This window comes from Marmota marmota, unplaced genomic scaffold (genome assembly GCF_001458135.2).
Source record: "Marmota marmota marmota unplaced genomic scaffold, marMar, whole genome shotgun sequence".
NCBI lineage: Eukaryota > Metazoa > Chordata > Mammalia > Rodentia > Sciuridae > Marmota > Marmota marmota.
Window position 1 is genome coordinate 32,587,337 of NW_026000240.1, and position 17,241 is coordinate 32,604,577.

The 17,241-nt window shown below is 41.6% G+C and overlaps 1 protein-coding gene across 2 annotated transcripts in view; it reads right to left on the reverse strand.

Annotated features, from left to right (window-relative positions):
* Nucleotides 1-17,241, reverse strand: part of Col6a5 (collagen type VI alpha 5 chain) — a 143,028-nt gene that overhangs the window by 76,961 nt on the left and 48,826 nt on the right. For both annotated transcript variants that reach the window (XM_015487074.2, XM_048793954.1), the window contains exons 5-10: nucleotides 13,302-13,862; nucleotides 10,116-10,670; nucleotides 7,098-7,673; nucleotides 3,377-3,952; nucleotides 1,389-1,729; nucleotides 889-970 (exon numbers count right to left, since the gene is read on the reverse strand). In XM_015487074.2, coding sequence (XP_015342560.1) covers nucleotides 889-970; nucleotides 1,389-1,729; nucleotides 3,377-3,952; nucleotides 7,098-7,673; nucleotides 10,116-10,670; nucleotides 13,302-13,862 — 2,691 coding nt within the window. The remainder of the gene's footprint in view (nucleotides 1-888; nucleotides 971-1,388; nucleotides 1,730-3,376; nucleotides 3,953-7,097; nucleotides 7,674-10,115; nucleotides 10,671-13,301; nucleotides 13,863-17,241) is intronic.

A 17,241-nucleotide genomic window follows, 5' to 3' on the forward strand; every position in this document is an offset into this window, starting at 1 on the left:
GGGCAGAGGCTGGCATCTGCAGAGTCTCAGGGCCATATTAAGGAAGTGTATACATATTCCAAGAACAGTGAGAAGGTGCTGAAGGGATCAAACAGAGAAGGTAACACACCCCAGAAATAAAGTCCCAAAATTCTGCAGCCTCTAGGGAGGTTGCCTGTGCCAACTGAGTCCCAGAAAATAGTTTGGGGCTCTACCAAGAATTCTCAAATGACGCTTCCCATTTGACAATGAGTGGCATCTCCACTTCACTGCATAGTCCTCTCAACTTCTGCACCTAGATTCCAGTTCCATCTAGAACCATGACATGGACACAATGTGTAGAGTAAGAAGTCTGAGCTGCTATCTTCCAGAAGGACAATCAGAAACAATAAGAGGTGTCTCAGGTCAGGCTTTCTAGAAGCAGAATCTGAGAGGAGTTAATCTGAGAGGCAAGCATGGTTAATAAGAGAGAAAAGAAGAAGGGGAAGGTGTAAGCAGGGATACATCTCAGCAAAGTCTTGCCGTTGGCCTGATTCATGAGGAACTCCAGAATATGAATTATACCGAAGTTGATTCATTTGAGGTTAGGGTGCTGGTCTTTTGTATCCCTATATCATTGATGGCCCCAGTTACCAAGATGGGGCATGGTATAATTCCTCCCTCACTCCCAATATGTCCATACACAATTCAGGTCAGTCAAGGACACGCTCTGGTAGGTCACACATGTAAGCACTTGGCCATAGCAATGTGCAGCATTTGGGGGAGGAGTACAGGGCTGATCAAGATCCTTTGGACAAGGACCCAACAGAATCTGCTGCAAATGGCCAGACATATCCCAAAATCTAGAGCACCCTAGTGAGGACAGAGACTTGCTCCGCATATTCATTGTTTAAATTTTCAACTCAATACCTGCTTCTCTGAGCCTGTCCGATTCGTTTTCAAGCATCATTGTGCTCTCTCCCTGGAGACCATCCGAAAAGATGAGCAACACCTAGAGAAAGAGGAAAGCAAAGAATGGGATGATGTGAAAGCTAGAGATATAACTGGGGAAGTGCTAAGAGCCACAGCCAAGTAATATGATGCATGGCATTTTTGGTTGAAAGGTGATGCCAGCAAGCCATTGAGATGATATGATTATGTTAAGATCTGCATTCATATGGATATTGGACTCCTGCTGTCTACCTCGGCCTGCTACGGGACTCCTGGAGAGTTCCCATTGGTTGGGGAAGTGCGGTAGGAGGGAATTCCGGAGGAGGGACTTCCTGTTGGGGGNCAATCTTCCCGGGAGCATACGGGGCATTGGCGGCAGTTTAAAAAATAAAGTTTGTTCCTGCTTGAGTGGCTCGTGATTTTGTGCCCAGCCAGACTGCGGCAGGGAAGGAATGGGAGATAGAATGAAACACACATACCTGACCCCGGGATGCAGATTTATCCCGAAACGTATCCCACAGCGACTGTAAGAACTGTGCATTCAGATGAGTTGGCCCCCTGACGGTGACTTGGCGTAAGCTGTCAAATATTGCTTTCTGGTAGATTTGGAATTCAGCAGGGGATTCTTGGTCACTGTTCACCTTAAAAGCCAGGCTCACCTGCGCCTCTGCACCTGCCCCACAGCTCACCCCCCTGATGGAGGTGATGTCCTCTATGATGTTTGGGAGGTATGATTCCAACCGGGGGTGGCTCTGGAACAAAGTCTGCCCCTGCAAGTGAGTGGAAATGTCGAACCCGACCACTATGTCCACAAAGCAGTCTGGAGATGAAAGGAAACAAGACTAGATTAATGAGTGGATAGAGATAACGAAGGGTAGGGAAAAGGAAATGCTCTCATGCCTCAGAGTTGGAATCTAGAGGCTCTCTCTTACCCAAAAAGTGTTCAAGAAGAAAGACACTCGTTGCTCTACTGATACATAACACAAGTGTCCCTCTCCTCTGTCCCCTTTCAAATATCACACATTCCTGTAGCTATTAGAAGTTCAAACACAGTGTAGTCTCATTCACAGTGGTTTTGGGGGGGTGTGTGCATTTTAATTCTTTAATGATAATATATTCTCATCCATGTAATCATAATATAATAAATATTTGAACCCTTCTAGAGATCTTAGTTTCCAGAGGTCACAAATGCAAATGGTTGCAAAGGCTAGGTGGATAATGCAGATGAGTCCAGTGAGAAGAACATGAGGACAATGATCTGGAGAGCAAGAACCCACCCCTGCATCTGCTCACTGTTCAGCTCCAGCTGAGAGTAGCCTCGTGGGAAATGGGGCCTATTCTTGTTTAATCTTCTGATTTTTCAAAGAGGAATCTGAAATCCACATTTTTTTAAATATAAAATTTCCACTTTGTTAATGCTGTAGATTAATTTAACAAGTTGGCACGTCTGGACAGAAGAAGCAAACTGCATGTGCAAGTGGCCATCTGGTCACCTCTGATCCTGTCTAGTTGCTCATTTTCCAGATGAGGGGACAGCGATTTATGGAGGTTATTGTTCCTGCCCTCAATTAGAATTCTGGCTTTCTGGCTCCAGGTCCAGGGCTCTTTCTACCTCTCTCATTTGTCTCCACTTGAGCACTTGAATGGGATGTAAAAGATCTGAGGCACTAGGAAAAAAAAAAATGACACATCTTTTGAAGGATGCTTCCATCACAACAAGCCTAGAAACAAATACTCCAAGGAATTCCTGCAAGTTGTGCAGATTTCACCAAATGTGGAATGTTTCCTGACATGCTGTCCTCCCAATCTCCAAATTGACAGAACCTGAGTCCCCCAAGGCTGCTGTCAGCTGCAACTGAAGAGTGACAACCCCCTTAGAACCTTGCTCTCTATTTCATTGTCCTCACACTCTGCCCCCTTGACTCACATACATTACCCACCTGGCCTTTGCAGCATTTATATTTGTGACCTCTGGGATTAAACAACTTCTAAGGACAATTTAAATCTTTACTATGTTATGATGATGTAGACATCATCATTAAAAGAATACACTGTATGCATGTGCATAGATGTATACACACGTGCACAGGCGTGCGTGCACACACACACACACACACAGTCCCTCCCAAGATGGTTTGACAAAGTTAAAATAGGGAGATGGAAATGGAGAGAGTAGAAATAAGAGATTGAGAGCCAGGTGTTGAGAAAAAAAAAGCATAAATAGCAGGTTATAGTGAGAGGACAGGGCTGACCAGAGGACACAGACCAGATCCCTTCAGCCTCTGCAGTCTCTCCTTGTCTCTGAGGGAGGCCGACTGAATCCACACTTCTGGAAGTAGAGGAGAGCTCTCTTCTCATTGTACATTGTTCTAAATATATGTTCTACTAGAGCAGGCCTTTGTCAATCCCTTGGGAAGTGGAGAAATGGGAAACTCCAATTGAATAAAACTGGATAAAGAACACTTACTGGTTTTCCCGCAGCTCTGGCAGATTTCTCGGACCATTCTTTTTTTCACATCCACATTCTTTAATCTATCGAAGTCTCGAAACGTGATTATCTTCTCAGAATTGCCCGTTATTGGCAGAAGCTGTTCCTTCCGAACATCTCCTATGCCCAAAACCAGGATGCAGATTCCAAGGTCTTTCAGGGTTTTTACTGCATCTACCACATTGTAGCGGGGAGACCCAGATGTGATAACAACTAAAGTCTGAGGGACACCAGCATTTCTTCTCCCACCAAAAGATGGATGAAACATTGAGCTCACGTGTTGAAGGGCAAAGTCAATTCGAGACTGCCCGTTGCTCTTGGAGACAGCCTGAATTCGCGATTTCCACTGGGCTTTGGTCAGAGTGTTTCCCAACTCAATTATTTCCTGATAGCGGCTCCCATATTGAGCCATCCCAACTTTCATTCTTTGAGACTGAGTATCAAAATTGTCAATTAAGTCTGACAAGAAAGTTGTCATGGTAACAAACTCCGCTTCAGACACCATGTTAGAGCCATCACAGAGGAAGATCACATCGGCTTCCTGAAGTTTACAGACTGCAATAAGGAAAAGAATAAATTATTTTCCACATGAATCATTCTAATTTTTTTTCTTTATTCTAGTATTTCAATTGCTTTACCAACCACTTACATTGCTTCACAATGAGATAAATAAATTGAGATAAATTAGCAGCAGAATCACTGACTGGCCTTCATAGAGAAGGACAAATAGCAGAAAGGGTAATAATAGCAGCAGTTTCATGAGTTGTACTTATTTGCATGATTCATTGGAAAAGACTGCAGGCTACTCAGAAAGAAATTAGGAAGCTGGCATAGATCAAATTCATTAAGGGATGATGACAAGGGGCTGGAATTGTGGCTCAGTGGTAGAGCGCTTGCCTGGCATGTGTGAGGCACTGGGTTCAATCCTCAGCACCACATGAAATTAATTAATTAATTAATTAAAGGTAGTGTGTCCATCCACAACTTAAAAAAAAAAGAGAGAGAGATGATTACAAAGGCTAGAAGTCTCTTCAACATACTCTGATTGGAACATTCACCCAAGTTAAGGTAACAGTACTGTTATGCTGTGTTTAGTACTCCTACTCCTCTCGATGCTACCACTGCACATAAGTATTGAGGAATGTCATTTCTAAAACACTTTTGGCATAAACATAACATAGGTCATATTCACAACCACCTTATAAAGAATTATTCCAATTTTACAGATGTAGAAATGGAATTCAGAGGTTAGGTGACCTGCCTAAGAACATATAATTACTATGGATCTAGACCTCTAGATCTTTTTACCCGTAATTTTTTTTTAACCACACATTTTTTACTGCAATATTTTTTGACACCATAACCCAAATATTTAAAATGTCATAAGATGAGGGCTAATGGGTAATGAACTGGGCATGGGGTCATCTCCCTGAAGTTCAATATGAAATGTCCCAAAACCAAAGAATGACTTTGTACACTTGATTCTACACAAACTCAATGGCTAGGGTAGGTGCAGCATTGCAATCATCACTAATGGCAACTGAGACCGTAGGTTGCCCACTGTCATACAACTCCTTGTGAGGGCAGTGTAGTAGGCGCAGATGGGCTTCCCAGAGAGACCTTCAAGGAAGATAGATCTTCCTGTGGCAGAAAAAGCCTCTAGCTCTCCGCTCCTTCAGGGTCTGCCTCACCACAGAAAGATACTATGCCAAAGGTCATGCGCTTCCCAGGCAGCCCACATCTGGGGACTAAGGGCAAAGGGGGTTCCCAGATGTTTTGGTCTGATGCTGGACAACTCTCATGAGCAATACTCGCTTCAGAGCCGTCTGCTAGGTTTAAAGCTTTGTTGAGTGTGTGTCACTGTTTCATTTCTTCTGTCCATCTTGCTTTCCCCCTTTGTTTCGCAGATCTGTATCCCTAAGAAACATCTTGGATCCCAAATTCCATCTCACCATCTGCCTCCAAAATGTAAGCATGCAAGATGAGAATGAAGCAGCTCCCACAAGACCACAGTTTTAGAGATGTACCAGGTTTGGTGAGACCTGACCATAAACAAGAAACCAAGCCTGCCCAGGGAACTCCTAGTCTTATGACAGATATAGATAAAATCAAATAGCAAAAGTATGTATTAAGTGCAAACACGAAGAAGTTGCAAGGGTTGGAAGGTACAGTGAGAACATGGGGTCAGACATTCAGCCAGGAAATTAGCAAACAAAGGCTAAAACTTGATAAAAATAGACATAGCAAATGAAGTGATGTGCTTGGTGCTCATGGTGGGTAAAATAATGTGTGCAAAGATGAAATTTCAGAACAACAAGGTAGGCTGTGAAGAAGGGAGAGGTCATCAATGAGGTTGAAGAGGTGGTAGGGATTAGATGAAGCCTAGGAGTTTGGAAATTACCCCAATGGCAGAGAGAAGCTTCAAAAAAAAAAAAACTGTAGGCAGAGGATTGACACGGTCCAGTGTGTATAAAAAAAGATCTTCAGTGTTGAGATTGGACTGCACGGTGGCAGGAGAAACGGAGAGGAGACCAGGTTTCAGGGTGGGAGTCTACAGACCAGAAAGATCAGGAAGAACTGAGACAGTCCTTCTGCTTTGGGGGGTGGGGGGATCATACCTCTCTTAGATAAAGATGATACCTTCACTTAATATGTGAAACCAACAAGATGAATTTATTTCTTATTTAAATAAGGTGACACTGTGATGGTTACACAGCTTCACTCAGCAAAGAAAACAGGGATCCGAAGCAAGATTTAGGGGAAGTTTGTCTGGGGTGAGACTGGTTACAGAGATGGGAGTGAGTTAACATCAGTCTTAGGAGCCTGACTTGTGTTGGTAGAAAGGGAACCGAGATGGAGAGGGGAAGGAGGAAGGGAGGAGGAAAGAAGAAAATTAGGTTGGTTGACTCATTAGCCACGTTTTGGGGTCTGGGCCAACATACACGCATGCGTTCAGAGGCATAGCAGCCTTCCCTAATGAGTTGTCAATTTCTATTGCTTTTGAGACCAGGTAGCAAGTCTCACCTTTCCCTCACTGGAATGTGACAGGCGTAGTCCACCCAGCCCAGTAGCAGCTCATGCGATCAGCTTAGTCCCCTTCCCCCCTGCTCCTAGCAACAGTCTCCACTACCCCACATTCAACTCCCCCATCCCTCCCTCTGCATTAGTGATCCTTATCCAGAAAAGAACACCAGACCATGGAAACCTCTTACGGCCCACAGAATGCTTATGATACCATTCAGAAGGCCTTGGTTCTTTGAAGACAAAAGTCTGTCTGTTTAAATCATGAAACGCTCTACTTGAATCTGGCCTAAAACTGACCACCAATGGTTGCATCGAGACTGGTAAGCAATAGGGCTGCACCAAGTAGTCATTAAATGGGGTAAGGCGACCATGACCCTAAGAGGTGGGTCACCTTTCTGGCTAAGAAAAGCAACAGGGTGCAAAGAGAGCAAGGAATGTCTCTGAAACTTTCTTGTATCATCCCTTCGACGCATGCTGGGGTGGGAGGGAAACTCTGGGATCTTGCTCAAACAACTCATTTCTTTTAGAGACGAGAAAAGTTGTAGCCCTAGTAGAGAAATGGTCAGCCCATGATACCCAGGTACCAGCAAGGCAAGAATTATAAAAGTATATGATTTGTGTTTTCGTTTGAACTTTTGTTGCCACCTCCTGAGAAGATTTAATAATAACAACTTACCCTCTCCTGCTTCACCGCACACATTTTCTTGTACAGGCAGATAAATATCTTTCAGTTTGTCAAAATCATCCACATGGATGGTATTATTTTTATTCCCTGCCATAGTCTCAAGTTCATTTTGGTTGGCCTGTCCCACACCCACCGCAAAGATGGTGACGCCTTTGTTTCTTAATTTCAGCGCGGCCTCACTGAGCTTATCCCGATCGTGGGACACCCCATCAGTGATGATAATCAGCATCTGTCTCACGTTTTGCTTGATGCGGCTGCCATGTTCTTCCTTAAAGAGGATGTTGGAGTGCTCCAGAGCCTGGGCTGTGTAGGTACTCCCGAAAGTGTCCCGGCGCCTCCTCAGGTTCTCGATGATTGCTGAACTGCTTGAGTATGTGTTAAGGAAGAAAAGAATCTCAGGACTGTCAGAGTATCTGAGGGCTCCAAACTGAACTCTGTCCCTGCCAACATCTGCTTTCTTCACCAAATGGACGGTGAGGTTAATCATGCTTTCCCGCTGCTGGGGACTGATGCTACCTGAATGATCCAGCACAAACACAACATCTAACAGTTCAATCCTTTTACAATCTGAAAAAAAGAAGACGAAGAGGGGATTAAGACTGCACAGATCATCGAGAAGGAAGCAATCTAACCTTTGCCATGAGCCTACTATGCACCAAATACTCCATCTCACTTCGTCCTTAGGGGTGGTTGTTGCCATTTTACAAAAAAAAAAAAAAACCAAGGGTCAGAGAAGGGCCACTTGCCCAGATCGTGATTCCAAGGACATTTGAGCCCTTACCTATGTGACTCCATGGTTGGCAATTCTTAGGCCACACCACTCTGTTCTGCCATCAGGAGATGTCAGGCTTGCAACTGAAAGTCACAGCCAGAAACTAGCTGAGTGCCAACGTCATGGTGAGATATACTGAGGATTGCCAAACTGGCCTGCTACTTTCAAGAGTTTGGGAACTCATCGTATAAGATGGGGTTTTCATCCTACTCTCTCAGCTCAAGATGTCTTCTGAGCTTCCAAGGGGCAAGACTTCCTGTGTACCTCATGCTTCTCTCTGGTTATTTGTGCTCCTTTGACTGACCTCCTAAGTTAGAACTCAGGAAGTGGCCCTAAGTAAAGGAAGAGCTAAGGCTCCCATGTCCTCCTCCCTACTCCCCAACTCTCCTCCACATGACAAGCCAAGCAACCACTCCCATCAAGTATTCAATATACAGACTCTCACCCTCTCATTTCCTTCCCTTAATAACATAAGCACATGCTTCCAAAGGTTGTTTTTCTACTTTCCACCTGCCTGTCTTAATTTCAATCCCTATTGCTGGCAATAAAGTCTCACACAATGTGAATGCGCTCAGGTGATAACGGTAAAAATCTGGGGCAATGGGCACTGAGATTTGGTGACTAGCCATGACTTAATAAATATTTACAAGTCCATCTTATAGATGAATAGGCAGAAATTTTGCCTTATGCTATAGACAGGGTCTCCACAATCATTACATTTGTCAAAACGAAGAAATGCCAGCAAGAACCCTGAAGGTTTCAAAGTCAAGGCCATGGCCTTTGGATACAGCTGTCTACATTACCAAGAGTTTGGGAATTGCTGCCACTCTTAGGGGAAGAAAAAAAAAAACAATTAAGCTGTTACCAAAGAAGCCTTAGAGCTATCACTTTAAACCCAGAGTTTATAATGAGATATTTTATTTGTTAACTTTCTGGGGAAAAAAAAAACACACACACATAATTTTGAAGAATGAAGTCCAACAGATGTTTTTATGTTGCCAGGGGAACAACACAACAAGCTTACTAACGCTTTGCTTTATTCTCTTTAGTTGTATCCAAAACAGATAATAGGCGGTTGATAGATTTAAGAGCAAAGGTGTTTTCAGTCTCTGTGTGAATTCACAGCAAGTTCTCATTCAAGAGGCATTAAAATTGATAGTTTCAAACTAAAGATGACTCAATACAATTTGAAAAGCATCCCAATTTGTGAGTTAAAAACAATGGCTCCAAACAATCGGGGGGAAAAAAATCACAATTAAATTTTTCCAAAGGAGTAGCATGTGAACAAGCAAATATAAAATACTCAATTTATAGAAGTTAAGAGTAATGTGAAGTAATGAAATGTACACTGTATCTTTAAAATATAAAAGTCTGTTTTTTGTTTTGTGTGTGTGTGTGCACGCGCACACACGCACATACGCACACGAAGCAACACTGCTTAAGATACAGGGTTTAATATAACTAAAAGAAAGATGGATTTGTGTTTCTAATTATTTTCTGCTTAACAGTGATTATATACAGCCAAGGAACAATTCTAAGAAATCATTTGGAAACAGAATTTGGCTCTGGAAAAATCCAGGTATGTAGATATTAAAGAGTTGCAATTTTAGTGTAAAATTCTTGGAAGAAGAATTCTTGTAACTTCTTGTAATATATTTGAAGTCACCAAAAGGAAGACTCTTGGAGCCAAACTAGTTGCTAAGTTGTTAAACTGGAATATCCACGGAGGTGATTTTTTTTTAAGTTATAAAGAAAAGAGGTTTTATTTTGGCTGCAACCACTATGGAAAGCAGTATGGAGATACCTCAGAAAACATGGAATGGAATCATTTGACCCAGCTATTACACTCCTCGGTTTATACCTAAAGGGCTTAAAATCAGCATACTATAGTGATGCAGCCACATCAATGTTTATAGCAGCTCAACTCACAACAGCTAAGCTATGGAACCCACCTAGGTGCCCTTCAACAGATGAATGGATAAAGAAACTGTGGTGTATATACACAATGGAATATTATTCAGCCTTAAAGAAGAATGAAATTATGGCATTTGCTGGTAAATGGTTGGAGCTGGAGAATATCATGCTAAGGGAAGGTGATGGGTATTTTAATATCATTTCGATAAAACCAAAACTTAGCACCAGTCCAGGTAGGGGTCAAGTCCAGAATATAACACTGTATCCACTATATAGTCAACTGCCCACATCCTTGAGTCACGAGGGATAACAGGGTCACTTACCATGCAGAGCGCACACACGGAAGATGAGTTTACTTTCTATTGCCTTTAGATGATCGAAGTTCTCCACGTGGAAAACGAGGCTGCCGTCCCCACTGATCTCCTCCAGTTGAGTCCTGTTGGCACCAAATACCCCCACGGAGAAAATGATCACCCCTGTGTCCCGGAGAGCAATCGCAGGACCTCTCACATCATCCTGTGCTTCTCCATCTGTGATGAGGATGAGAAACTTCCTGACATGAGGGCGGGCCCCCTTGGGGAGGGTGAAGTATTGATCTACAAAGGTCAGTGCATTTCCAGTCAGAGTGTTTTCACCGATGAGAGACATTCTGTCTATAGCGGCAGAGATTTCTTTTTGTGTAAAGTACTTATTCAGTGGGAACTCTTCCTGATTATGACCACTGAACTGAACGACACCAATTTGGGTTTTGTCTGCACCAATTTGAATCTTAGCCAACAGGTTTTTCATGAAGTTTTTCATTGTATCAAAATTTGTGGCTCCTATACTTCCAGAACTATCCACCAGAAACATGACATCAGCCTTCATGTCTTCACATCCTGCATAGGAAAGACCAGAAACTGGCATGGTTCTCAGCAGATGCAAAAACAGTACCACAGTAATAATGCACTAATGGAAAACAGTGAAATTTAACTCAAGCAACTGCTGTTGTGTTTTGAGACTCTTATTTGCATCTTTAGTAGAAGACTGCAGACTAGAACCCTGAATCAGAAATTCATGGGAGAACATCCAAGGAGTTTTAAAAAAGAAATGCAACTTCCAAAGTACATGTTCATTCATTCACACATACATCACTCCTTTATTCATAATCCATTTATTCATAACTCATTCATTCAAAATTCTTAGGGAGTACAAAATACCAAACCTCAGATCCTGTATTGGTGATCGATAATAAAGAATCAGAGCCAAAGTAATCAAGTCTCAGCAGTCAAAGGACTAACTACTCCAGGGTTTTATGTAATTTTTTGGAAAACACAACAACAAGTAATCTATAATAACATCATTTTCTGGGATAATTTTAAACAATTTGATAAAAACAGCAGACTAGAACCCTGAATCAGAAATTCAATGCAAGTCAACATTAAAAATTGGAGTGAAAAGTTTTTAGTAGGGATAATAAGTGCTAAGGTAAGCACACACCTATTCACCATAGACTGTTCCTTTATGCATGAAATTTGTTGATAACTTATTGATTGGAAATCTGTATATGTGCATATACATGCATATATAAAAATATGTATATGTACATGTACACACATCTAAGACCAATTCCTATAAAGTATTGAGAAAAGATTATTAATCCATATGTTACTGGCCAAGCTATATAGGCAATGACCAAACAGATTCCATTTTACCCTGAGACTCCATGTCATGTAAGAAACGCTTCTCTCATGGGAACAACCTGCCTCTGTACCCACCAACAGTTGCTTAGCACACAAAATGGCAATTCCTATACAATGTACTTGTGCAACGTTCCCTAATCACATAGAATGTTAAGGTTTGTCTAGACGTGAGTAACCATTCTTTAACTCATACTCAACAAGGGTCATTTTGACCCACTTCCCCTTCTGCTTATGATTTTATATCTCACGATTTTTGTTTGTGGTTTTGAATCATAGCAACAGCCATTAATGATTAATGTACCAACATGCTTTAAAAGATTTGCTCTAATCACTGGTAAGGGTCAAGAAGTGCAGACTTGCAGCCTGCCCCCTCCCACCAGCTGGTGAATAAAGTTTCCATCTCCTGCTCCAAGACTGACTTGGTGATTTATTGCAATTTCGCCATAACACATGCTACACATATTTTACATTGTCGTTAGCATGGATCTCCATGGTCTTATCCCTTTTGCCTGTGCACCTGTCCATTTGTAATCTCTGCCATCCTCTTACCAGACTTTCTCTCAACATTCAGGGAATGTTGAAAATAAACACTTAGCATCAGCCATATATGGGAAAATGAAAAGATAATTATTTTTCAATGACCAATTTAAAGCCAACACTTAGATCCACCAGGAGGATTGACACTCAAGACCCAAGCTGCCCTCTAGCCATCTTGAAAACACTCAATGGGAAGGTCTCTGAGATGTCTGTGACCTTGGCAAAGGTCCACTGTGGTGAGGTGCCAATGATACTCTTCCATGTGACATGGGCAAAGGAAAAGCCTTCAACATGAGATTTGGTATTCACAGGATCTACCTCCTTATTTCTCAATTTTGGGACAATTTTGTTCCCTATTATTTTCCCTTTCTTCTGTGTTAGTCAAATCTCAGCCAGGCAGATGGCTGCCCAGCTAAAGACTATCTTTCCCAGCCTTCCTTGAAACTAGACATGGCCCTGTGACTAAGTTTGGGCCAATAGATAAGAGCAACAGCGAGCTGGCCACTTCTGGGTCTTGCCACTAAAATGATTGAGCATCGTGGGCTCCAGAACTGGAATTTCAGTTTTGCTAAAGATGGGAGCTGCATTTGGGGTATAGTAGCCTGTTTGACTTTGCAGTCCAAACTTTAGTTTGAAGTCTTTTTGTTAGAGCAGCTTAATCTGCCCCTGCTGATACCTGTGCCTCTCTCCATCTGCGCCTGCTCTAAGACTTGCTAGCATTTTGTAGCCCCTCGTGTTTAGGTTCCTTGGTGTTCCTACTCTCCACTCACCACACCAAGACGTGTTTCTATCATAAACAAAAATGAACAACATTTGCATATGTACTAGATGTGTACCCATAATATGAAAATAATGATTGGCATGTATGATGCTTGACCCATATGATTCTCTGAATGTAGATATTATCTATATTTTATAGATAAGGATGCTTCAGAACAGAGTTAAACCCTAATCTACAAAGCCTAGTCTCTTTCCATTGTATTTGCATGCGTGCATGCGTGCATGCTCATGCGCAGACACATGCACACGCAATTCACACGTACAATAGAGTCTCTTTCAAGCCTACTGCCTGCAAGATAGCTTCAGAGCAGCTCTCTCTAGAGGGATTCTCCATGTCTTGGCAATTGGTTTAAAATGAGGAACTGAATCCCTCCATGGTGATAAAGGAAGTTAGCAAACTGTGAGCCAGACAACTGATCACGTGGCACCTCCACTCAGCCTGGCCATTCACCTACTTGAAGCAACTGATGATATGTGGAAAATGGAGCCTTTTATCTTTGTTTTGCTTACCCTTTTCAGTGCAGATGCGGCGAACAACTTGATTTTTTATGCTTTTTAAGGCATCAAAGTTCTGTCCAAAGTTGACCCTTTCTTTTACCCCAGCAATTTGCTGCAGCTGTGTTTTATTAGCCTCTCCAATGCCAATTGCATGAATGATAACCTGTTCAGCCCTTAGTCTCTCAGCAGGTTGCACAACACTGTCCTCGGATTTCCCATCAGTCAGCACGATAAGGAAACAGGGCACTTCACTTGCCCTGTCCTTCTTTCCCTCCTTTATTATTGGCCGTATGAAATCCAGAGCTTTTCCAGTCCGAGTGCCACCTCCAAGCTGATAGATGTTAAAAACGGCCTTTTTTAAGTCAATGTTGTTCTGATAGTGAGAGATGGGAAATTCCTCCCTGTTCTCCCCTGCATATTGCACGACTCCAACTCGGACTTTGTTTGGGCCAATGCTAAACATGTCTATCACTGACGACATGAATGTCTTGATTTGCTCAAACTGATTCACCTGGATGCTGCCGGAGCCATCAATGAGGAAATAGATATCAGCCTCCTTTGTATCCACACAGCCTGAAGGAAAAAAAAAAAAATGAAAAGTGAACAGAGCATTTTCTGTTGATGATAGAGAACCTGGAACGAACTTGCAAGAGAACCTTACAATTTTGGAGAAACATGAGGCTATTCCCGTTAGAACAAGGCTTCTTTGCCTTAGCCAAGAGCCTGTACCTTTCATCGGACTCTTCATGTCCATTTTTTTTTCCATTGAAATTTACAACCATCTTGGGAGAAAATTGAAACAAAGCAAGGCATCGTTGTTTACCTAAGGTCACACAACCAGTAAATTAAAGAGTAAGGACCAGGTTCCCAAACCTCTGGGATCTAAGTTAAATAGTTTTTCTCATATTGACACCTGCCCCATTAGATACTTTTGCTGTATCATTTTTTGAGAAATGGCATGGGATTGATGAGCTTGTATTCTTACTTCCCCAATAATCTCCTCTTCTCAGAGCTACCATAACAATATGTTTAAAGCTAAATAAGATCATATTATTTTTCTACTTAAATGATTTATCAGTGTATTTAGAATTCAGAATTTTAAAATTGGCTTTATTTTGATTGTTACCTTTCTCTCTGACCCTATTCCCAGCAATTCTTCATCTGTTTTAACCATATTAAACTTTTCATGCTGCTCTTAAAATTTTGTAAATTTAAACTAATTAAAATTAAATAAAATTCAAAGTCAGCTCCTTGTTGCACATGCAAACTCTTAACAGCTCCATGCAAGCTAGTGGCTACCATATCGAATGGTAGATATGGAACATTTCCGTCATTACACATTTTGATTGGACTAAAGAAGAATGAGTCCTTTGGTTCAAGGCCTCACCTGTACAATCACATATACAGATAGGGCTCTAGATACAGAAAGCTATCAATGTATATATTTGATTTTGAAATCAAGATAGCTGCCCATGTAGATTCCATTAAACATTTCAATCAGAAAACTCTCTTATTCAGATTACACAACCCCCAACAGTTGTTTTTTTTTTATTACAATTTAGCTTCAAACTTTGCATGTCTATAGGGAGAGTATGTTCCATTTCTAGGACATGAATGTCTAGTCTCCTTGGCACTGATCATTCTTGATATTATAAAGAAAATAGCCATTCTTTTCTTAATACATCAGAATCCTGAGTTTGGTTAATGTGAGTGTCCCTTTGGTTTAATAAATTCTATTTAACCAGTTGAATATCCTCAATGTGCCAAATGTAGTGGATAAAGCAGTGACTAAGTCAGATAAGGTTGTTTTTCTGCAATTTGATCACTCTAAAACTGGAAAACGGGCCATCACTTTCTGGACCTTAGCAAATTTCTGGACCAGATAGGGAGGTTTTTGTTTTGTTTTGTTTTTAACTCCCTAGCATGAGTTTGTTAGGGAGCTTACGAAAATACAGCTACCCAACTGACTGCAGTATCATACTCCTGTAATCCCAGCAACTCCAGAGTCTAAGGCAATAAGATAGCGAGATCACAGCCAGCCTGGGCAACTTAGAGACCTTGTTTCAAATTTTTTAAAGAATAAAGGAGAAGGTCTGGGGATGTGGCTCAGTGATAAAGTGCACCTGGGTTCAACCCAAGTGACACACACACACACACACACACACACACACGTGCTCAAACTCCACCCTCAGAGATGGATTCATTAGGTTTAGCATGAGGCTTGGACCACTAAATTATCAACAAGCTCCTTAGCAGGCTGATAAGTTTATAGCAGATACTGTTGGTGCTTTGCCTACATCCCCTGAAATCTCTTGTCACTTTTGTGCACGCTGGCACCTACTGCTTTGACTCTCATTAGCAAACACTGTGTCTGTGGGAGGGCTATTCCTGAGTTGCTAGAATCTTCTTTGCTTGCCACTTGAGCCAGAAGTGTCTGGAAATTCACACTCCCCTGTGCATTTGGAAGATGGCAATTCCTTTCCATGCGAGTGCTGCCAAATACTACTTTTAATTATTTAAAAACAGTTTATCTGTAGAGAAAATGCGTGAAGGCAGGAGATATCTCAGAATTAGATATGCTCAGTCTTATCAAGTCTCTCTTGGCATGCACCTTTGGAAAGAGCTCAGTAAACTACAGCAGATTCACAAAGCATCTTAACTAGGATGTCCTTGGCTAGAATGATGAAAGAAAAAAAAAATTTTTTAAAAAGATCAAAATGTGGAGAAGTAATCGTGGTTGTGCATAAAAATATAGGTACAAGAGTTTTTACAAGAGCAAAACATTGTCACTGACCCATATACCCCACAATTTCAGATATGCTGCACAAATTATGGTAAATCCATACAACAGAATATTATCACCAATCTAAAAAGTATATTGCAAAATAATATTTAAGGAAATAGACAAAAGTTTGTGATGTAAATTTGATTTAAAAAATGGGGCCAGGCATGCCTGTAATCCTAGCCGCTCAAGAGGCTGAGGCAGGAGGATCAAAAGTACAAAGCCAACCTTTGCAACTTAGTAAGGCCCTAAGCAAGTTAGCGAGACCCTGTCACGAAATAAAATATAAAACAGGCTGGGGATGTGGCTCAATGAAAGTCCCCCAGGGTTCAATCCCTGAGACCAAAAAAACAGCAGGTAAGGCAGAAAATACTGGTTACCACCAATAGCCATTCTCTCTATGCTAACTGAATCTCCATATTTTTACTTAGATACTCAACTACTCCAAATAAAGACTATATTGCCCAGTTTCCATTATTACAACTAAGTGTGGCATATAATCAACTTCTGGATCAGGGGACAGAAGCAGAAATGTGTGTGTAATTCTGGAAATATCCTTGAAGAATGGCGGGGAGGAGGGCATCTCACTTTTCCTCCTCTTTTCTGTTCTTGTCCGCTGAACATGATGCCTGAAGTTGTTGTCTTGGACTACAATCCTTGGAATAAAGGTCACACAAGGAAAAAAAAATCACAGGAAGAGAAAGGGTCCCTAACACTGAGGTGTACCATGGCCACTCATCTGCCGATTTCTGGGCTTATTTGTAAAGCAGTGAAAGTAATTTTATCCTATTTCAATTACTTTTACTCTGATTTATTTCTTAGTTATACCCAAAAGTGATTGTAACTGATACAAGTTACCAAACTGTGTGTGTTTGCACTGTCCAGTATAACAGACCCTGAACATGGCTAATAAATCAAAATCAAATTACATTTACAAAATTCAGTTCCTCCATCACATTTCAAGTGCTCCGAAACCACAGGTAGCTGGCAGCTGCCTTATTGGACAGTGCACCTAGAGAACATTTGCATCATCCCAGAATGTTCTGTTGGAGCACGGACATATAATTTTTACAACTGTGTTTATATGGGTCTGTGCATGCATGAGCAGAGTGAGTGGGGAGAGAGAGAAGAGACTAAACACATGCCTGTAATCCCAATGGCTCAGGAGGC